Source organism: Gymnoscopelus braueri (genome assembly GCF_963280865.1).
Source record: "Gymnoscopelus braueri genome assembly, chromosome: 6".
Lineage (NCBI taxonomy): Eukaryota > Metazoa > Chordata > Actinopteri > Myctophiformes > Myctophidae > Gymnoscopelus > Gymnoscopelus braueri.
This window is the reverse complement of record NC_137607.1, coordinates 5359660-5383489: the sequence shown is the minus strand read 5'-3', so window position 1 is coordinate 5383489 and position 23830 is coordinate 5359660. Positions and strand designations below refer to the sequence as shown.

General features: G+C 43.7%; 2 protein-coding genes across 3 annotated transcripts in view; both read right to left on the bottom strand.

Annotated features, from left to right (window-relative positions):
* sh3rf1 (SH3 domain containing ring finger 1) overlaps positions 1 to 16584 on the bottom strand; it is a 101152-nt gene extending 84568 nt beyond the window's left edge. The window contains exons 1-2 of the mRNA XM_080431324.1: positions 16351 to 16584; positions 12239 to 12807 (exon numbers count right to left, since the gene is read on the bottom strand). Of these exons, the coding sequence (XP_080287450.1) occupies positions 12239 to 12640 (402 nt within the window). The 5' untranslated portion in view covers positions 12641 to 12807; positions 16351 to 16584. The remainder of the gene's footprint in view (positions 1 to 12238; positions 12808 to 16350) is intronic.
* A 4695-nt stretch (positions 16585 to 21279) lies between these two features.
* nek1 (NIMA-related kinase 1) overlaps positions 21280 to 23830 on the bottom strand; it is a 51947-nt gene continuing 49396 nt past the window's right edge. For both annotated transcript variants that reach the window (XM_080430217.1, XM_080430218.1), the window contains one exon: positions 21280 to 21878. In XM_080430217.1, coding sequence (XP_080286343.1) covers positions 21865 to 21878 — 14 coding nt within the window. In that variant the 3' untranslated portion in view covers positions 21280 to 21864. The remainder of the gene's footprint in view (positions 21879 to 23830) is intronic.

The window sequence follows — 23830 nt, the reverse complement described above, 5'->3', positions numbered from 1 at the left end:
TAGCGTCATGCCTCATACAATTATACTCCTGTGCCTAAAAACAGCAATCTACAAGCTCACAATGTGTCGCATCGATGCGCGTTGTGAGCTTGTAGATCGTCCGTTTTCGGCACTGTACACCCCACCGTATTTATGCTTTTAGCAAAAGCATAAATCTGGATTTTGCCAGCTATTCCCCCAACTAATTGGCACCTCACCCTGTGGCACTGGATAATAATCACTATGAAGGATTCACATACGTGGCAGCGCAGGGCCCCACCTCAAACTGTGATTATGCCGCCTATCAGCAAGGAACCACCTGCTTTCCCCAAAGGTGGCCAGTGGTTCCCAAACTTTTCGCATCACATAATATTCACATGTTTTGTTGCCGCATATTTCTTGCATTTTTTGCAACTTTGCGCACGTTTCACATATCAATATAAAATTCACATATGTCTGCATATTTTCCACTTTCCACATATTTCGCAATTTCACCGCATAAAATCCCCGCATATTTCATCGCATAATCAAGGATTTTAGCCCACATAATCGAGGGTTTTTGCCCGCGTTTTTTCTGGACGGTCTAACAGATAAACTGTATACACTTAGTGTACAGATACCCCGTATACACTTAATACTGTATGTTGGTTTGTTTGCTTCCACAATATAGAAAGCTATGTTGCACATTAACACATTACCTGCTAAAGACACATATATGCGTTCTATTTAACTACATCACTTGCACGCCAAGAACGCATAAATGCGTTCTATTATTTAAAAAAAAGTTTTGAAAATTCCACAAGGGGCGCTCTAGCACAGCTTTGGAATGATCGATCGTCACTCAGAGAAGAAGTAGTCGGATGTGACGTCATTCCAAAAAAACAGACATCCATCCAGCCCAACTATGGGATTTTTAGAAAAACCCTCCTAACTCTTTTTTTTTCATTGAAAACCACCTGTTTTCAACGGGTCATAGACCCCAAATGGCTGCTCGTGGTTGGAATGTTATTGTCCCAGTGGATACACAGAGCCCTCCGCCTACCCACAGGGACTTTTTTTTTTTTTTTGTACACAACGTGGCTTCCACAGCGTTTCAACGATCGTCTATTTAAGGTAATTACGCTGGCAAGGGGATAAAAAAAACGATGTTTAATATCAAGGCAGGTAATGTGTAAAGCAAATCATTTGGGGACCCCCCACACATTATTTGGGGACCCCGACCCACAGTTTGAGAAGCACTGCTCTGGGCACATTGGAGCGGTGCATTAATATACAGAGCAAGAGAAACTGTGTCACACACCACAGCCCATGTCTGCATGCATGGGTGGGCCGACCGGCCCTGCTTTGGAACTTAATGAGGAACACAGAGAAATGTGTAATGTTATGTCAACAGAGACAATAACACGGCTGACCTTATTGTGAAAGCTAAGCCTCACGTCTGGCTTTTAGCAGACTCACAAGTCTGCCTCTGAACCCTTCGCTCGACTGGAGAGACTGGTGACGATCTCCCAGCCTTCGCTGCTTAAACCGGGTGGAAACAATTAAGAGTTTAAAACACCAGGGAAATGATGTAGATCTTGGGATCCGTATAGAAACGGCAAACGAAACTATCTCGGACTTCTTTTGAGCGGCCGGTGACGTCGGATTCCACACTTTGGGCAAGGTTTCAGCGCGATCACATTGCCATCCACCACGACATTAAACTTAAAACATTTCAAAACGTATAAAACATGAGAAAGAAAATGAGTCACGGTACTCAACCAATCCAAAGTCCCTAGGGGGGCGGGCCTTCGTATGGGGCCGGCGATATGATTGGTTTCCAAAGCAGTCGGTTTGTTAACAGAGCGCCACGCTATGAGCTTGTAGATCTGCTATTTTTGAAAAAAACGTGAAAATTTGTGCAACTATTTGTAACTCAAATCTTTGCTTCAGAGGGTCCCTGGGACAAAACATGTTACAAATGTTCACTTAAAAAATATATTCAAAGATTTGCACACATTTTCACGATTAATTTTTTTTTTTTTGCAGATCTACAAGCTCATAGCGCGGCACCGAGTATGAGCTTGTGTATCTGCTATTTTTGAATAGCCAAAGAAATCTAAAATGACAGATGTGATTCCCGGATTGAATGGGGTAAGGGAGCTGTTCTTAGACCCCTTACATTGAATGTAGATTTCCCCAGACATAATCAGCAGGTGGAGCAACACGAGGCTTTTAGGCTCTGCAGTCTGCACCATTTAAATGAAAAAAAGGACATTAAGGCTACATTATTATTCTGTACGCGTGTGACACACACTTTACAAACAAATATATATAGTTACTCATTAGTTCTGAACTTCTGACCGGTTACAAAAAACAAAGTCTACATCATGAAAACTGCATTAATCACCTGGGACCGCCGGCGGTCCGCACCGCACAAACGCACACACACACACACACAGCGGGCGTACGTGCACGTCACAAAACACAGGCAACGCCGGTGGAGGAGGCATTAAATAACAAGTGTTCAGTGGTTCTCCCGGAATGAGAGTCAGCAGCGAGAGAGAGAGAGAGCGGAGCAAGAGGGCGGGCGGTCGAGCAGCGGGCGGAGCCCAGAGAGCTTGTGTCGACTCACTGTCTAATCAACTGTAATCTCATTAGACCTTTAACAGGCCTCTGGACGCAGACAGCAGCCTGCTGGTGGTGGGAGGGAGGAACTCCTCCACCAGCAACCAGGACACATGTGGAAAAACACTGCCTCATAAAGAGAACATTATAGGTGGCGCACACACACACACACACACACACACACACAAAGAACAAGAGGAGAGAAAAAATAACTCCCCCCGGCACGCTAAAAAGCGCAGAAGGGGTCACAGCCCCGTCTCGGCCCGACCTCCATGGGAAACACAGAGGAGGCGAGGAAGAAGAGAGGTTTGTATGTGTGTGTGTGTGTGTGTGTGGGAACAGTACTCAAATGTTTCACTTGAGTAAAAGTATCAATGCTGCAATGTAGATGTACTCTGTCACAAGTAAAAGTCCGGAATTCAAAATTGACTTGAGTAAAAGTACAAAAGTATTGGTATCAAAATGTACTTAAAAGTACCAAAAGTCAAAGTACAAAAATGTTTGAAAATAGCAGATCTACAAGCTCACAACGCATCGCATTGTGAGCTTGCAGATCGGCTATTTTCAAATAGCCTAGGTATAAAATAGGACTAAAGTGGTTAATGTGTGTTTTATAATGTAATAATGTATATCTGCAAAGTAACTAGTAACTAAAGTTTTCAAATAATTGTAGTGGAGTTAAAAGTACAATATTTGCCTCTGAGATGTTGTGGAGTAGAAGTAAAAGTGTAGACAATTTGAAATACTCCAGTAAAGTAAAAGTACCTCAAAATTGTGTGTGTGTGTGTGTGTGTGTGTGTGTGTGTGTGTGTGTGTGTGTGTGTGTGTAGAACAGGACACGATCAACACTGAAGCCTAGTTTGTCATCGTGTGCGTGCCGAAAATAGCCACTCTGCAGTGTGTAAATGAGGCAGTAATGAGGTGCTGGGCTGTGTCACTTCAAAGTGGCATCACAATATACACGGGTATCCATATTTGATACGTACGTTGATCACGTCCTCACCATGTAACTCCTCACCATGTTACTCCAGATTGTATCAATTCATGAAGTGAAATCAGACTTCTGATGAATACACACAGGAAGTGAAATCAGACTTCTGATGAACACACACAGGAAGTGAAATCAGACTTCTGATGAACACACACAGGAAGTGAAATCAGACTTCTGATGAACACACACAGGAAGTGAAATCAGACTTCTGATGAACACACACAGGAAGTGAAATCAGACTTCTGATGAACACACACAGGAAGCAACACGGAGGAATGACAGATGATGATGATTTGGGCAAAACAATGATGATTTGGGTTACAATACAATAAAAGTCAAGAATGTTTTTGAAATCCCAATACTCCATCAGAACACTTAATACCAGTGGTGTAAAGTAACTAAGTACATTTACTCAAGTACTGTACTTAAGTACAATTTTGAGGTACTTTTACTTTAAGTATTCCACTACATCTCAGGGGCAAATATTGTACTTTTACTCCACTACAATTATTTTAAAACTTTAGTTACTATGCAGATATAAATGATTACATTATAAAACATACATTAAAGGGATATTTCACTTTCAAATAAAATAAACATTTAAAAAATATATAAAAAATAAATGAAAAAAGTAATGGAAAAATCACGGCCCCCTCACGCATTAGAGTGTCCTACTAATGTGTGAGGGGGCCGTGATTTTGCCATAACTTGTTTCATTTTTTAAAAATATTTATTTTTAATGTTTATTTTATTTGAAAGTGAAATATCCCTTTAACCACTTCAACCCTATTCTATACTTCTATACCGAGGCTATTTGAAAATGGCAGATCTAAAAGTTCGTTGTGAACTTGTAGATCTGCTATTTTCAAATATTTTTGTACTTTTGGTACTTTAAGTACATTTTGATACCAATACTTTTGTACTTTCACTCAGGTATCATTTTGAACACACTAGGCCTTTTACTTGTAACAAGAGTATCTTTATATTGTGGCATTGCTACTTTTACTTAAGTAAAATATGTGAGTACTTCTTCCACCAACACTTAACACCGCGTTTTCCCCTATTCGTTCCAACAAAAACTCTACCCTGGCGCACGAATTGGCCCAGAACGGGTCACGGCCCGTGTCCCTGCCGACACGACCTCCATGGGAAACACAGAGGAGGCGAGGAAAGAGTGTGAGGAGGGAGGGAGGGAGGGAGGGGCAAGACAGAAAGAATAGGCCTGGACTGGCTAGCAGAAACAGTCCCCAGTGGATCACAGTAAGTATGCGCTTGCCAGCGTGCGGGCAGAGAAGAAGGCTGTAATGATGGGGTTCTGTGACACCGGCCGAGGTCAGCCAGACGACCAGGAAAAGGGGGGGGGGGGGGGGGGGTGTTCACCGACAACATTATGATGTCATCAAAGAGGGCCCGGCGTGACTCATCGACCTCAGACGGAGAGAGAGGGAGGAGCGGAGGAATTTTAATGAGAATGCTTTTTTACATGAGGAAGCCATAAACAGCATTCCTTCTCTCGGGAGAAATACATCAACTGCAGGGAGATGAGCGCACACACACAAAATGGGGAAGAAACGCCACAAAGACATTCGTACACACACACACACACACACACACACACACACACACCCCCCCCCCCCGCCTGGCCGCTTTCTCATAAGGGAATGGGGGGGGGGGGGGGGGGGAATTGGACTGAAATCCATTTAACCACCACAGACTCGGACCAAATTAATGGGCTTTGTTTGGTATTCTGTTTGCCTGATAGAACGCCCTGGATGGGGAGGTAATGATGATGAGGAGGAAGAAGAAGATTGAAAGGCGCTATAAAAAGAGAGCTTGAGAGAGCCAATAGATGCCGTTTGTATCAAGTCCCTATTATCATCACAGGGGAAACAACGGCCTGATTCCCTCCCTGAGAACCCACAGCGCAGAGTTGAGTTTCACCTCCCATCAGCTCTACACAAAGACTAGTTCACACTTGCTGTCTTTCACACACACGTGCACACACACACAGTACAAATAAAACCCTGAATATTAATTGTACTCAGAGAGGCTACAAATGTAACCAAATGGACCGGTACAGAGCAAACAGATAAATCAACAGTGGGGACTTTACTATGTACACGAGCTGTACTCTCAAGCTGTTATTGTTCATCACATCTTTATTAGGGTTCACATTAGCGTGCATGTATCGGCTTTTAAAAACGCGCCCTGGACTCCGCGGCGTGGCTAATGGACGACGGCATTGACGAGAAGACACACTAAAACTTTAATGACAGAGAGACATTATCATAAAGCAGAGAGAGAGAGAGAGAGAGAGAGAGAGAGAGAGAGAGAGAAGGAGAGAGAGAGAGAGAGAGAGAGAAGGGCCGGGCTCTGCGGAGGGCCAGAATGATAATTGAAGACATCCAAGGCGACCTCTCACTCTCTAATTCCTTTCTGCACCCCCCACCCCCGCTCTGTTGGCTTGGACCCCACCCCCCTCCCCCCCGGACTACCACGACCCCTGACCCCCCCCCCCCCCGCCCCGCCCCCCTGACTTGCCAGACAGTTCCTTAAGGCTTTTTTAACCAGGTTCCCCCCTGCATGATAAATGCCGCCGCGCTCGCCCTACTATCTGCTCTGGATCTTTCTGTGAACAGAATACGACGAGGAGGGGGGGGGGGGGACAAAGGGAGGGAGGGAAGACAAAACATCCACTGTAACGTGATCGGCGTGGAGGTGAGTCACTGCCCCTGAGCCCGTCGAGGAGGAGGGCCAGGCCACACAGCTCAGCCACAGCCCTGCATTCAGCAACACACCGGGCCCTTTTATTTCACCCCCCCCCCATATCAAAAGACATGCCGGGGGCCTCCCGGGGGGGGGGGCAACCGAGGCTATACCGGCTCACTGCTAGGAGCGGTGGTACAGTATAGCGATGCAACGCGTTGTGAGCTTGTAGATGGGCAACTGTCGCTATTTTTGCCCGACACCCGTGTACGAAGTTTAATAAAGTAGGGCTTAAGTGTTTTTTTCCTATCATTTTTCACATTGTTGTCACACCGTTAATACAGAAAAAAATTCACACACACAAAAAAAACGGGATTCTCGATTTATCGGAAACGTAATCGATAGATGAATCCCTAAGAAAATAATCGATCCGACTCAAGCTAGCGGCTCACTGCTATAGGAGTAAGTGGTGCTGGTGGTGGTTGTTGGGGGGGGGGGGGGTGCTGGCGGGGGCTCCGACCGAGGCTATACCAGCTTAACATTTGTCCCTTTTGGTTCCAACCGACACCTTTTTACTTAGCACCCCGTCACCTTCTGTCGGCGCTAGCCTGCCCCACCCCCCACCCACGCACGCTGCCGCACACACTGTCACACACACACACACACACGTTTGTATTACTATACTTGTGAGGACATTACACTTTAGGACAGCCATGTTATGAATGCCATTTAAAAATAATAATTGCCATTTTTAACCGTAAGCCTAAAGCTGAAAAACAGCAGATCTACAAGCCCACAACGCGTCGCGCTGCGACGTGTTGTGAGCTTATAGATCAGCTATTTTTTGGTGCATGACACTGGCGCGCAACTAAGTATAAATCATGTTTAACTCTAATTCCAATCCCTAAACCTAACCTCTAAATGTCTAATCCTGACCTGAATGTCTTTCTAATTGTAAACGTATCCCTAAAAAATGTTTTTTTTAACTATAAAACAACCATTTGTCTTGTGAGAACCAGGAAAACGGTCCTCACAATGTATATTTCTTCAAATTCTACTAGACTTGGTCCTCGCAAGTATAGTAATACAAACACACACACACAGAGTCGCCCCCCCTGTGCGTCCGTCACTCCTGACATGCGTTTCAGTCAGTCAGTGAGATCAGAGGAGGAGCCGCAACAAAACCCCGTTGTGCATCTGTCGGGGCCAGAGCCCCCCCCCCCCCCCCCATCCTGACCAGCCTTTGACCAGATAAGAGCCTGTAGTAAGAGGGGGGGGGCAGGGGTTTCAGCTGGAATGCTAGAATTCCAAGCAATTGCTTCGACCCCTCTGGACGCTCGCAAAGAAAAGAGAAAAAAAACAGAAGGCGTCCGGCGCAACAATAAAAAGTTGGTTGTGAGGCAGTCAGCATGGTGAGGGGGGGGGGGGGGGGGAGGGGGGGGGGGGAGGGTCCCGGGTGCATAGCTAACGTGAGCAGTGAGGCGAGCCGTCCCTAAAGGAGCAGGACTTCTGTGTTCTGGCTGGTAGAACAGGCATGGGCCCGGACCCAGGGCTTTGATCTCTATAGCTGTTTAAACCCATTAAGACCTGAAGCCGATTCTACAAATGTCTTCTAAATCCCAACAGTATTCTGAAAAAAACGTATGTTTCTATATCAGTGGTTCTCAAACTTTTTCATGTCAAGGACCCCCAAAATGATATGCATTTGGCGTCGGACCCCCATCTCAAAATATGTTGTTCCAGGGACCCCCCAGAAGCAACGATTTGAGTTCAAAATGTTCGCTTTAAAAAATATATATATTCAAAGATTTGCACACATTTTCACGATTTCACGATCAAAATAGCGCAAAGTGTAAAATAATGCTTTTTTAGCTCAAATGAAAAAGTGACACAGATGCGTTCCAGGTCTTAATGGGTTAATGTGCTGACATCTTCCACCTGCAACGCCACTGCGTCTTCCCCCCCCCCCCCCCCCCGTTCCCCCGCTGGCCGGCAGAACGCCTTCGGGACGGGCAGGAAAGACTTTACACGGTCAGGACATGACTACATATCTGGACAAGGCATGGGGTGGGGTTCAAATCTGTGAGTGCCTTTGAATTAGGGCTGGGCAATATTATATGGATATTACATTGATATCGTGATAGGAGACTAGATATATCGTCTGGGGTTTTTGCATATCGTAATACCGTGATGTGGCAAAAAGTGCTGCCTTTACCTGGTTTTAATCACTTAAGCCCCATTTTATTCAACGCGTCGCAGCTTGTATATCTGCTATTTATACTACCGTCACAATCCTGATGGAGCCAATTTGGTCAAACTATGGTTATATTTGATTTTGTCCATAACTCCCCCTATTTTGAATATGAATGCACTCCTGCTGCACTCTTATTCCACAATTATGTAGATTCTGGTGAAATGAAAAAAAGACGCTTTGATTTAGGTGGACTGTGTGCGTTAAAGGCAGAGTGAGTCTAGAGTATAGAGCATTGTGCGTTTTTCATCCCACTGACTGCAGGGAGAATGGTGACCAGCTGTCAATGCTCGCCGCGCCGAGGGACCAAATAATAGAGCAGTCACAAACATGCCCACCTCCCCTCCCCACCACCACCCAGACAAACAGGGGTTTCAAAGCAGAGAGAGGGGAAATTCCACCGTGCCCGCTCCTTTGAAAACAACCACAACAAGGCCCTCAGAACAGAAGTGATACTACGGTAAATGAGGCAAGTCCCCCCCCCCCCCCCCAGTAGCCGTTTAACAGCGAAAGGCCTGTGATCTTCGTACCTGCATGGCTAAGACAGATACATTATCAGCACACAGACATTCCACTGATCCTGCACAGAAGAACCTTGACATCTTTTCATCTGGGCTCTGGGCCCTCCTTTCCCCTTTGTGTGGAGCTGGGCGGTCGGGGCCACATTGCATGGCAACGACACACTATTTTGCCCCTGTGCTTTTTTTGGTTTTTGTACAAGCGAAAAAAAGGGCCGTAAGTGTGTGTGTGTGTGTGCAGGGATATTTTAGGATCGCTGGTTCTCGACATGGGGTCCGGGGACCCCCTCCAGCGGTCCTAGAGGGGGTTCCCATCTAAATGATTCGTAGTTAAAGGAGCATTTCACCCCTGGAAGAACTTACAGTCACTCAATGTTAATAATATTTGTAGTAGATAACGGTAGCAAAATTTGAAATTTGCACCATATTGGCCAGAAAAATATAGAAGTCTGTGTGTTTGACTGGGGTTTGACTGGACCGCTGCATTACTACAATGACCATAATGCTTTGGGGCACTGCCCTTCCTTGTGGGGAGGGGAGGCTGCGTGGGGGTGTGGTCTACATTGTAGTCAGGAAATAAGGTGAGATAAAGAGACTATGAGTCAAATGACTCATAGTCTCTGAGGATATGGATAAAAATCTAAAAAAAATACAGATAAAACACAAAAAACACACCAGGATCATGTTTATGGGTCCTAGACCTAGATAAAAATAGGGGTTTGATGCAAAATCGTCGAAATGTCCCTTTAAGAACCAAAATGGACCCTTACGGGTCTGTTAACTCAGAGAGTGTACAAATGGAACAAAAATTGTGGAAATGGGTCCAAACGGAACACGGTTCCATTTGGACCCGCTCAGAGTGAAATGAACACTGAGGATTTGACGGTGTACACTGAGGGTCTCAGAGATACACATCTGTGTCTGTGGGCCTTAATGCTGGTTTTCATGCGGAAGATTTTCTCTCTCCTTCCAAACTGTGAAACAGTGAGACAGAATCCTCTGCCTAAGTTGCTTGGCACCGAGCAAACCTCATAAATCAATGGCTTTGAAAAACACCCACACCTAATGCCTCCGATTTACCAGGGAGAACTAAATAACTCCTCGCTATTCAGCCAAGTCTGTGAGGTTATTAATCAGAGAATACACTTGGGCGAGGACATGAAGATCCACTCTGTCATTGTTTAGCAAATAGATAGATGGACTTTTATTGATCCCGCAAGGATGTCCTTGACATTAAAAAGGGTCGAGAATCACCGTCTTAGAATCTAAGATGCGTTGGAGATATTTACTACAATGACTAACAGGAACAGCGAGGACGCTGTTATCTAGCATGCTGTTTATTTTGAGCAATACTAGTTTTTTGCACTGCCTGCCGCCCTTATTATGTTTCCATGGCACAAAGTTTGTGTACCTCTTGGGGGTGTCCAGTTTCAGAGAAATCCGGTGGCACGCAGAACAAAAGCCATTCTGGATTTCATAACCAAGCGCATGGAAAGGGAACACAATAAAACACTGGTCCAACACATGTTGTTATCATCAGCGTCGGTATCAATGATTTTCAAAACCAACAACGTGGAAACACGTGACACGGACGACGAAAACGATTACAAGAGCAGGCCTGCGTGTTGACTCTCCCAGGGAGGAGTGCAGGTAAAGGAGAAAGAAAGAAAAACATCAGGATTTGCTGAAGCAAAAAAAGAAAAGCATTTAACCCATTAAGACCGGGAACGCATCTGTGTCATTTTAGATTTGAGCTACAACCATGATTTTATACTTTGGCTATTAAAAAATTGCTTTGGCTATTAAAAAATCTACAAGCTCATTGCACGGCACCGAGTGCCGCGCTATGAGCTTGTAGATCTGCTATTTTTTGAAAAATCCTGAACATTTGTGTAAATCTTTGAATATATGTATTGTTAAAGCGAACATTTGTAACTCAAATCTTTGCTTCTGGAGGTCCCTGGAATTAAAAAAATTGCACAAGATTCGCCCAAAAAAAATCTATAAAAAAAAAGGAGATCTACAAGCTCATAGCGCGGCACTCGGTGCCGCACTATGAGCTTGTATATCTGCTATTTTTGAATAGCCCAAAGAAATCTAAAGACACAGATGCGCTCCCGGTCTTAATAGGTTAAGAGCACAAAAACAGCAGCAAAGCAAGGAGCTGTCATGACAACAACCTGGCAACGTCGGGCCGTGGTCTCATCTTACACGTGGCTGTTCCAAGTATGCATTGAGCACAACACACCCACACATTTCATGTCAACCTGTGTTTTTCTCTCTCTGGCTCCTGAAAAAGGAACGGAGCAGAGACGGTAATTCCCATTTCCGCCTCGGTAAGTCACGTCTCTCTCTCTCTCTCTCTCTCCGCTTCTTAAACTGCCCTCAAGAGATCCGAGCAAACAGCAATTTTCTATCTTGTTCCTGTAGTTAAAGGGATACTTCACTTTCGGGCCGGGGACACATTTAAAAAAAATATTAAAAATAAATGAAAAAAGTTATGGAAAATTCATGGCCCCCTCACACATTAGTAGGACACTGCGTGTCGTGAGGGGGCCATGAATTTTCCATAACTTTTTTCATTTATTTTTAATATTTTTTTTAAATGTGTCCCCGGCCCGAAAGTGAAGTATCCCTTTAACTGTACCTTATATGAATCAGGGCTGCAGCAAGCTTAATACAACTATATAGCCCCCGCCCCTACCCGTTTCTCACACACACACACTCTCTGTACAAACTGCACGACAACAGAGAACCTTCTCAGTGAAAAACAGACTCCTGGCAGATGCCAACGTCAGCAGCAAACTAAAAGAAAGCACACAGACCCTTCCCTTTAGTATGCTGCTGGAGCCAGGCTGCAAAAAAAAATAGGGAGAGGAATCATTTGTTGGCTCAACACGCAAATGTTCTCAATCACTGTCGTTCGTCAGCCTGGGCTCTGCTGTAGTCAGCTGGCTGACTTTATGATCACTATTAACTGCTTATCTGGAGCAAAGATTAGAGGCACCAGTAATGCAACATGCTGCCGTTAATCCACACAGATTTACTCTTGTTTTGTTTAAGCTTGACCCCCCCCCCCCCCAGCCATGGGAAAACATGCATTCACGCTCGCTGGTACATTTTAAAATCCCCCCCACACACACACACACACACACACACACACACACACACACAGTAGCTACTGACCCTGACTGAGGTGCTCTTGGCCTGAGCGCGTTGAGGCTGCGCTCCCGGGGCGCCCTGCTCCCTGGGTCCGCCGCCCTGCACCCCCCTGGCCCCGGCGGCTCCCGACGACGTACCGTTGGCGACCACCACCGCGGCCCCCCCGGGTCCTCCCGCCCCCCTCCGGGGCCTCTGCTTGATGCCGTCCAGCAGCCGCACCAGGAGGATGTTGCTGGGCAGCTCGTCCACGGCGCACTCCACCAGCGTGCGGCACTCGGGGCAGCGCAGCTCGCCGCGGGAGCCCAGGATGCCCTGCAGACATCGTCGGCAGAAGGTGTGCTGGCAGGGCAGGACCTTGGCCGTGGCGTCCAGCCGCTCCAGACACACCGGGCACTCGAGCAGGTCCAGCAGCACGGACTCGTCCATTCTCTCCACGTTTAGTGCCTCTCTCTCTCTCTCTCGCTCTACTACTACTACTACAGCAGCAGCAGAGGAGACATGGTGCTGATAAAAATACGTTTGGGTTTTGGCAGCAAGAAGCAGAACTTCACGTCACTCCCATGCCTCGCCTATGGCCATGGCGTCTGCATTATCTGTAAAAAAAGAGTTGAAATATGCTAATCATTCGGCTGTAAAACAGGAGAAATAGGTCATTGCCCAGACAGATGGCGGAGGCAACTCTAGACTGTTGCTTTCGATGCCGAGCACAAGAAACGTAATCTCACATCATGTGAATTTACATCATTAAAACTGAAACGTTACACAGTTGTTGTAATCATAACCTGACGCACCAACACAGGGCAGGCTGTAACTTTAGTAGTTAGAAAACATTGACAAAGAAAACCACATTTCTCCATTTACTATCTAGGAAACCTCCATACACAAACACTTACACTCACAGGACCACAATGGAAATAGTCTCTTTGTGCCCATTGTGTTTTATCCCTTTGACAGATACGTACACATATTATGCATATCTCTGCTGTCCGGCAGAAACCAGCTAACTCCAAAATGTTCATTTTTCAGGAAATGACAAAAACAAAACAAAAAGTGGAGTTAGGAGGTTTTGTTCATCATTGATAAGAACATCTGAATGGACCTCCAAGCTCACAATGAGGTTGGAGGTCAAAAGGGGGTGGAGCCTGGAGTCGGCAAAACCAGCTAACTCCACCCCCCTTTGGAGGACTTAGCTGGTTTTCGCAGAAAGTTTGAGGATCCAATGGAGTTAGCTGGTTTTGTCAGAAGCGCTTTTTAATACCTTACCTTGGTTCAATATTTGTTTAATGAACACACAGACGTAAAGGGTGTTCAATAGCACTGATTTATGGGAAAAAATGCAAAAGCGGAAAAATGGAGTTTGCTGGTTTCTGCCGGACAGCAACGATCATGCATGTTGTCAATTAAAGATGTCAAGCAATCAATCCCAGTATACTGTCTGTAGCTAAGACTTTGCCACTTTGGGTACTGAGAAAAGCGCTATATAAGTCTGATGTATTATTATTAAGACAAAGAGTTTTTCTTACTCAGTCTGAAGCACATCTACGTGTTCTGACATCAAATGAGCAACATGTTAGTCAACATAACATGAGAGATTACAGGATAAGGCTGAACAGTAAGACAGGAGTGAAAGCCAGTGATTTCCCTCACAAGGTTAACCTGCCTGTCAGCTTATCTGGCCTGTCATATATTATGGAGTAATGCAACGCAATGCAACAGCAATGTAACAGTTCTGAAGTCTGTTCCTAACAGTAGGACAGGAGTGAAAGCCAGTGATTTGCCTCACAGAGCAGAGGTTATGTTCACCAGTAAACCTACTGTATCTGTCAGCTTGGAGTAATGTAATATAACACTACAGTAATATTAAAAAAAAGGTGAAACGGTAAAAAGGTAAAACGATGTTAATGGGTCTGGAAGTAAACATTCCCAGCTCTCACAAAGCACATTCTGGCGTGTTTGGATGGAAACCTATAACTTAAACAAGTCGTACTTGTACTCGGCAGCCAGCAGTGGTGGAAAGTAACTAAGTACATGTACTCAAGTACTGTAATTAAGTACAATTTTGAGGTATTTGTACTTTACTGGAGTATTTCCAATTTTCAAATACTTTTACTCCACCACTACATCTCAGAGGCAAATATTGTACTTTTCCTCCACTACAATTATTTGAAAACTTTAGTTACTAGTTACTTTGCAGATTTTGATTATTCTAATAATAAGACATACATTAACCACTTCAGCCATATATGTATTTCGGGCCATTTGAAAATTATAGCAGCTCTACAAGCTCACAATGCGTTGCATCTATTTTCAAAAGATGTTTATACATTTGAAAACTTGAAATGGGACATTCTGCATAATGAGTACTTTCCACTTTTGATACTTTAAGTGAATTATACCAATATACCATTGTACTTTTACTCAAGTAAAATTTTAATTTCTTGTAACAGAGTGTTTCTACATTGCAGTATTGATACTTTTACTCAAGTAAAACATTTAGTGAGTACTTTTTCCATCACTGCTCAGCAGAGCAGCCAGTGAAACATTGTAGCCAGCATTACATAATAATACTCCATTACACTGGCTACACTGTGACCATAGACATGTTGTTGTTTTACTGCAGTAAAGAGTCTAGTAAAGCAGTTTTTAAAGCAAACATTAAAAAACCAAGCCGTTTAACTTCAACGTTACAAGTTCAAAGGACATTTAAAAAGTGTCTTAGTAAAGTTAGCTGGCTATGCTAACGGGCTAACTTTGATATGTTTAACGTTACAAAGTAACGGGAAGGAGTTTGTTTTGTCGTGTTTTAATTAAACAATGGTGTAAAGTTAGCTGTAGTATACAACCCTCGTAGACGTATTTATGATTCTGACGTTTTCAATCTACGAGAGTTGTAGGGTGCACTTCCTATAGTGCTTTGGACTTTCTGCACTATGCCCCGTAGACACTCCAAACATTGTACAAAATGAAAATAAAGGTGCTTACCGCCGAGCCCCAAATGTTAACTACTTCTACGGGGTAGTAGTGTAATGTAATAATCCATATCTTTCAATAAAGAAGTGTTTTAATGCCGTCTGTGGCCGATTCTGTCGGAAGTTCCCAATGGGCGTTAGTGACGGGAAGTGAGGGGGCGCATCCGGTGAAAACCGGAATTACACTAAATGTAAACAGGAAGTAAACGAGGGTGAAAAAATGGCGTTCGGCCACAGACGGCATTAAAACACTTCTTTTTTTAAATATATGGATTATTACATTAAACTAATACCCCGTAGAAGTAGTTAACATTTGGGGCTCGGCGGTAAGCACCTTTATTTTCATTTTGTACAATGTTTGGAGTGTCTACGGGGCATAGTGCAGAAAGTCCAAAGCACTATAGGAAGTGCACCCTACAACTCTCGTAGATTGAAAACGTCAGAATCATAAATACGTCTACGAGGGTTGTATACTACAGCTAGTGTAAAGTAACTAAGTACATTCACTCAAGTACTGTACTTAAGGACAGATTTGAGGTATTTTTTTTACTTTACTGGAGTATTTCCAATTTTCAATACTTTTACTTCTACTCCACTACATCTCAGAGGCAAATATTGTACTTTTACTCCACTACAATTATTTGAAAACTTAAGTTACTTTGCAGATATACATTATTATATCATAAAACATACATTAACCACTTTAGCCCTCTTTTGTATAGGCTATTTTCAAACATTTGAGTACTTTAAGTATATGTTGATGCCAATACTTTTGTACTTTTACTCAAGTAAGAATTTTAACAGCCCTTTCACTTGTAACAGAGTATTTTTATGTTGCGGTATTGATACTTTTACTTATATATATAATAATAATATCCGAGTACTTCTAAGTTCTTCCACCGCTGCTTTTTAAGTCGATAAAGTTGTTTTTGAGAGGAATTATCGACACTAGTATGATATCGCGATATTCATTCGGCACGAGCGCGAGGCTGTCGCTCGCGCTGGCCAGAAAAAAAAGAAAGAACAGATCTACAAGCTCACAACGCGTCGCATTGCGACGCGTTGCGAGCTTGTAGATCTGTTCTTTCTTTCCTCTTTTTTCCCCCAACCCGTCCGCTACTACAGAGTGTCTGTAGTGTAGTGTTAGCCCCGCTAGCCGCTACTTACCAGAGTCTCTCTCTCTCTCTCTCTCTCTCTCTCTCTCTCTCTCTCTCTCTGTGGTAGGCTAAGTGGGGGTCTCTCGCTCTGTCTCCAGGACCCTCAACACTCTTTAAAAGAAGAAGAAAAAGACCCTCTTAATGTATAAAACACCTCCTAGTCTCAGTGTAGACACACTGGACAGAGGAGGAGGAAAGGCTGTGCTGCTGCTGCTGCTGCTCCGCTGTGGAGGAGCGCCATGTCCTACTGACTGACTGACTGTTCTATGTGTGTGTGTGTGTGTGTGTGTGTGTGTGTGTGTACTACAGACTGCTGTGTTGATGGACTCTATGAGGAGGAGGAGGAGGAGGAGGAGGAGGCTGCCCCTCTGGTCCGGGAGGAGGGCGTCGATTTGTCGGATGATGTGTCTACGGTACCCCCCCTCTAGCACGCGCGCGGCACGCACGCGCACACACATGCATGCGCGCGCACGCACGCGCACTCCCCCCCACACAAACACACACACACATCCATAATACAGAATAATACACTCATCCATCCATAATACACACACATCCATAACGCGCGCACGCACGCACACGCACACACACGCACACGCACACACACACACACACACACACACACACACACACACTGGGATTTTTTACCTTAATAATCCCCCATACACACACACACGCGCACGCACGCACGCACGCACGCACACACACACACACACACACACACACACACACACACACACAATTAAAGCGATCAATGGCTTTCATGAATTTCATGAAAGATTTAGACATTTTAATGTTTGAATTGTTATGGAACAATTTAAATGTTTGTGTACACTAATGATGTCATTCATTTTGTAAGACCTTTTGCCCCTTTAACACTCCTAGGTCCTGCCATTTCTGTTTACCAAAGGAGATTCCAAGCTAATAGAAACTAAAGCCTTTCCCCTCCTGGAAAGTTTACACTCTGAAATAGAAGCTATTGTTCTTGCATTAATAATAATACAAATAAAACAAAATTCTTTGAAATGACCAAACCTGTCTACCAATGATGTCATTGGTAGACACTAGGCAGGTTTCTGAAGTGTGGAGATCCGTCCTCTGAAACACTAGTACTTATTGAGTAGACACAAATGGTGCCATCTCATAATGAGCATTGGTGAGGACTAATTATATGAAGATAGGTTGAAAATAAGCAAAGAGGTCCATCACACACACACACACACACACACACACACACACACACACACACACACACACACACACACACACACACACACACACACACACACACACACACACACACACACATATATACACCCCCCTTACATAGGCTATATACATTATAGGTAGATATATACACATACATATAGAGGGTGGGCCGTGGGGGCACTTTCATTACAAATGAGTCCATGAGATAGAAAAGACCTTTCACCCATTAGCTGCGATAGGGCTCAGCTGCACCGAGGAGCGAGAGAGAGAGTGAAAACCATAAAGGATGTGATTTACATTGATCTCACTCAGAGGACGCCGCACTTTGACAGGGAGGGCGAGGAGTGGGGGGAGGGAAGAAAAATGAGCAATAAAGAGTAGATTTATATGGAGGTGGCCCTCTTCTGTCACCAGCGGTCCTGTGTAGGAGCTGGCAGGAGCTCTGGTGCTCATATTTCATCTGTGTGTGTGTGTGTGTGTGTGTAGGCTGCACTGCTACCCGCCCCCCCTCCACAACCCCCACACAGAGACAATAACCCCTGGCCCTCTTTTCATGCACGACCCCCGTGTACTGCCCCACAATCCCATTTTTACACGTGTTTTGTGAGAGCCTCTATTAAAAGGTAGCAATTATTTTTTTGTTATGCTAAAAAAAAAGGCAACATGAGTGATTCCCTGACCATGAGAGGTAATCAGTTTACCATTACAACCACACAGTGAAAATGTTATTCAATTTCACAAACAGCACACACACACACAAATAAACACACACACACGAGATGGCAGTGACAGCTGCATTATTGCCTATAAACAGTAAAGCGGAAAGCAGAGGCAGAGGACAATTTTCCCCTGCAGGGATCAAATCTGACAACTTAATGACAACATAATGTCCTCTCTTGTTGAGCAGCCTACAGCCAACATCACAGGGAAAACGTGACAAACACTGAAGGGGCAAATAAATACAAAATTGAAATCAATAAATGTCTTGTACAGTTATCAGAGCCTACTCATCCTTTGCAATAACATTGTTCACAATAGGACAACATGGTAACACCATACAATGAATCAATCAGTCAATCGATCCAAACATTTAGAAAATAGCTGATCTGCAAGCTCCCAATACATCAACACGACTTGTGAGCTGGTAGATCTACTACTTTCCCGCTATTTGTCGTACGACAAAGTACATAGGGCTTATAAGTGTTTAAAAATACCGGTGGCTTAATTGATACAGGAGTAGGAGAAAATCCAGGCATTTCATCTCATTTGCATTCTCCAGATAAGACTTGAAGACTTACTACCTCCAGCCCTGAGGCGAAGCGCTTTCAAATGAGATCAGACACCACGGCTGAATGTCAATGAATGCCTCCCAGATAAAGTGTGAACACCTGCATCTGTGGTGGGCTAATTTTTCCTTTGAGACTTGAGATCAATCCATCTACAGGCAGCCTCCTGGGGAATTCAAGCCAGGAACTAAATTAATTTCATCCCCGGGATTATGTCAGGCAACAACAAGGATGTGTGGGAGAAAGCAAGACAGTATTAGCCATAATCCATGTCTGATCTGTCTCTTGTCCTCGCTGCTACCTTTCATTTGCAGCACAGCTGTTAAATCCTACACGTGTACAAGGGGATTTTTATAAACGCAGCACGAGACATGTACTCTCCTATTGTGAATACAGCTGAAATCAGGTCTCGCCTAATTCATATGAATAATTGCTTTACTCTCTTAACGAACTACTTAACACTGATCCTGGATTCATTGTGGTAGTCATCTCATTTGAATGTGAAAATTAAAAACCTATACATCTTCAAATCTAGAGGTGGTACTGTAGCATTATTCCAGTCTTAACCTAAAATACTGCCATGTACCATTATATTGATCAAAGTGAGACGTCCAACAAGCCCCCTGGGAGATGAAACAAGCCCCTCGAGAACTGACACATGAACAGGCCAAAGCCTGCCTTCCATGTAAATGCTTTCCTCATCTACATTGTAATTCACTGCCGAACATGAATCTGCCAACTAGGCTTTTAATGCAATTCACAAAGCAAGACATGAAATAGAATGTGTAAATTAGAACTGTAACAGCAGACACATACAGTATGCTTCCTCGCTATAAATATATTGAATGTACTGATTTGTGGTGTACGGTCGATTGGTGCCGTGCCCTGCAATGTTTCTCAGTTCAACCCACAGAGTTTTTACAATACACTTTAAATCAAATGACAGATGACAGTATACAAACGATAAAATATCTTCCTTTGTCTTTTTTAGGAGCTGCGACTGTGCAGTTATTTATGGCTGAGCTCAGAGGACAAGAGGAAATGCAGCCACACGTCCACAGGCACCCTAAACCAAATAAGGCGGAGGAATATTACAGGTCTTCCTGGTATCATGACAGAATGGAGGTTTCTATACATAAATCTGGGTCTCTCTCTTCAAGTGTGCAAGAGGAGCATTGATACGAATATCGTGCACCCTTAGCTGGCATACATACTATATAGCCTGTGCAAAGCACAATAAAGAGCATTCTAGTCTTAATGTACAACCTGGCGTCATTATTGTGTCATTATAGACAAGCATTTTCAAAAAAAAATAATTTATTTTCTAGCATTTCTACAAGCTCATGAAACAGGGCATACTGTAAGTGCTTAAGGCAGCTACATGTGTAATGTACCCATTGCTAAGTTACCCATTCATGTCCGATGAGTTGTATATCACATGTACAAAACAGAAAATACATGTTTCTTTAAAAAAAAAGTGTTTATTACATAGAAACAATTACAATGCTTAAATTATCAAATATGCATTATTGTTATCATCCGTTGCTTTCTCTATCTGTACAATTCCCTGCGCAGAATAGTGTTATGAGCTGACGCTACATCAGTGGACCCCCAGTTTGACATTATTATTATATTTCTTTTATCTCTGGGAATCCAATCTACACTACAAAGTCCTCAGTGTTAAATTAACTCTGAGAGTGTACAAATGTAACCAAATAAGGGTCCATTTGGTTCCATTCATAACACTCCATTTGGTGGTCCCCGGACCCGACGTTGAGAAACACTGCGCTACATAAGTCAGCACTTCCGTGCAGCTGGCTACATTACTATGGCAACGCACAAGACCCCCCACCCGGCACCCACCACCCCCACCCCCCCACTCACTCTCTCTCTCTCTCTCTCTCTCTTTGAACCAACATGGCTTTACCAAGCCGTTAAGAAACATGAAAAAGCAAACGATTAGACAACGCTTAACACTTAAAGTCTGATGGTACAAAGTTGTAGGAAAAAGGAGGTTTCAACCGGTTTTTCTGTGGAATTGTAGCAAAAAAATGTTTACTGTGTACATAATAACAGAGTTTTCTTTTTGCACGGTTTAAATGTCTTGAAAGCTCGCGACAAAGTGTGCGGCGGGCACCCCTCCTCGGAATTAGAATGAGCACCTGACTGCGAGCGGAGCCAAAAAAAAGTGGCGTTGCCATGGAGGGCCCGTCCAGTGGAACGCCAGTGTGGACTCTCAATGAACCGTGAAAAACCAGAGTGAATGTAGTGTAGGGCTTTTTGGAAAGTCAGCGAATATGACGGCACACACTGACACAGACACGTTTCAATAAGTTATGGACACGCACATTCATAGATAGATACATACATATATATCTGACAGGAACCTTGACGTACGGCTGGGCAATGAACTAATCATTTCTTTCACTTTTTATATATAAATATTATTAAACATTTCTTCAATTGAATCAATGAATTGACATGAACGAATTCTAATAGATCAATTAGTCTGATTAACCAATTAACCCTCTATTATACTTCGTTGTACAATGGTGGGGTACAAAAAATGCTACAAGCTCACAACACGCCCGATGCAACGCGTTGAGCTTGTAGATCTGCTATTTTCACAATTTTTAAAAACTATTTTATAATTAACATTTTGGAATACAGTAACAGTGATATTGATTTAGAGTCACATCGCCCAACCCTACGTTGTCGTTACACTTTGGTTAGTACTAGGGAACACGTACTGGATAATAATGCACTTTTCTCTGCGTGAATGATTGGTTAGAAAAATGGTGTTTAGGTGCCGAAAGCCAAAGAACAAATACTGTCTGAAAACAGTTCATTAAGTGCACCAGTTCCTCATCATCATGCAAGTGTGCCTGAAACACTTCTTAGATGCATTGCTCTGACGCGTTTCATGCATAGACACTCTTCCTGCAGCGCGATGCCGCGTCGCGGGAAGACTTTGGACGGCCAGCAGATTGTCGTTTTGCTGCCGGCCACATCGGTCGTCAGCCATAATACTATTCATCGTTGTCTGAAAGAGAAATCGGGGTAGGGGTGGGGTAAGGGGTTAGGGGCACAGGGAGACAGAGGGAGAATGTACATGATGTTAGAAGGGATTAGATGGGCAGTAGCTGGAGTGCTTGAGTACACAAAGGGCCCCCCGAGGGGTCACGGGTCACATCATCTCTCTTAATCTGGAGTGATGGAAATGGCGTTAACGGCTCCAGAATGCCAGAGATAGCCATGCAACTTTCACCCTGTGGCCCCCCTACGCATAGGTCATCCATGAAACCGCATGAGTCACACAGAGCGTGTAACGGGAAAATACAACTGACCTGATGTGGACCATTTCATATTTACACATTCTGTTATTAATCACTGTGTAACCGCCACTGCTGTATATTTGTTTCAAAGATATTTACCCACTGCCTTTACAGTTTATAGTGCCATTGTCCCACCGCGAGCAAGCAATTGTTGCGACGGTGGCAACAAAAACTTGAGGGACATTATATCTGATTACTGTAGTAGTACTTAGGTGTGTTGGAAAAAATCAATTCGAATACGAATCGCGATTCTACTGTTGGACGATTCAGAATCGATTCTCTTTTTTTTTTTATCGATTTTGGATTTACCTTTGTGTGTTTACATTATTATCAGTTGATAAAACCTTACAATTATAGAAGCTACATAAATGTACTCTGTTCTCATGCCAGCAGATTGGAGTAGATCCTGAAATCCTATGTTTTGAATCAAGAATCGTTTTGAATCGAGAATCGTTTGAATCGGAAAAAAACGCTTTTGAATCGAAAAAAAACGATTTTGAATCGAGAATCGTTTGTTTTGAAAAAATCGATAAAAATCGGAATCGTGACCCCAATAATCGGAATCGAATCGAATCGTGAGATAGCAGACGATTCACAGCCCTAGTAGTACTGTTATGCCCCCTCCCTGAAAATGCAGCTCAACTATGCATACCTTCTGGATTGCTCTGTTATCGTTAATCTATTATGCCGTTAAATGATTGAATTTATGATGGTGAATTTAATTCTGGCCCTCAGGGTCTCACTCTAGACTTGAAATAATGTAATGTTGTTGTTCACGTAAATGCAAGCTCTTTTATTTCTGTAAAGTATAGTTCAATAACTTACTCATTACTCTCGCCTTCTCATACATCCCCTGAATAGTGTGAAGAGTCTCTCATTTAATAACAAAGCTGAGAAGAATAGGAGTCGAATCAATCCATTTGGACCAAAACCTTATTTTGCAATGAAAATCAATTTTTTTCCCCTTGTGACATAAACTCAAACATGTGCTTATGACCAACTTCAGATACATGACTTAGTTCTCTTCTAACGTCCACAAACGCATCTGAAAACTAAGCCTCCGCTAATGCTCAAGAAAGAAGAGTCCTGGCACTTCCTGTCTCCCAGGAAAAGGTTCAGGAGACAACTGTTCTGAATTATCTTCCAGCCCTTTGTGCCTTTTTAGGGGAAAGAGAAACGAGTAGAATAGAGAATGTAAAGAACTTTGATATAGAATAGCTGAATTGAGAGAAAGAGCTTCACTCTCATCTTGAGGAAAGTCTGTGTAAGTCAAACAAAGAGAGACGCTTGATGACTGACTTTGGCGGAGAGAAGCGGTGTGTTTCACATCCTCTCTCTCAGTCCCTACGTGACTGGGTAAAGCCATGAGGCCTTGGAGAGGGAATAGGATTTGGCACATTAGATTAAAAGTTCTCTCTGAGCTCTCACACGGCACTCTGCGCTGGGAAAGGGGCATAAAATATAAAAAGGACAATTCTTCACAGCCTCCAAAAACACGGCAATTAAAAAAAAAGGAGGCACACGTGTGCTGCTGTGGCCGACGGCGGTGATGTTAAGACAAAAGGAGAGAGGAGTGTGGTGAGAAACGCAGGGATGGAGGGAACAAAGAGTGGAGGAGGAGAAGGAGAAGCTACAGGACCTCGTCTGACCAGACTGGTGC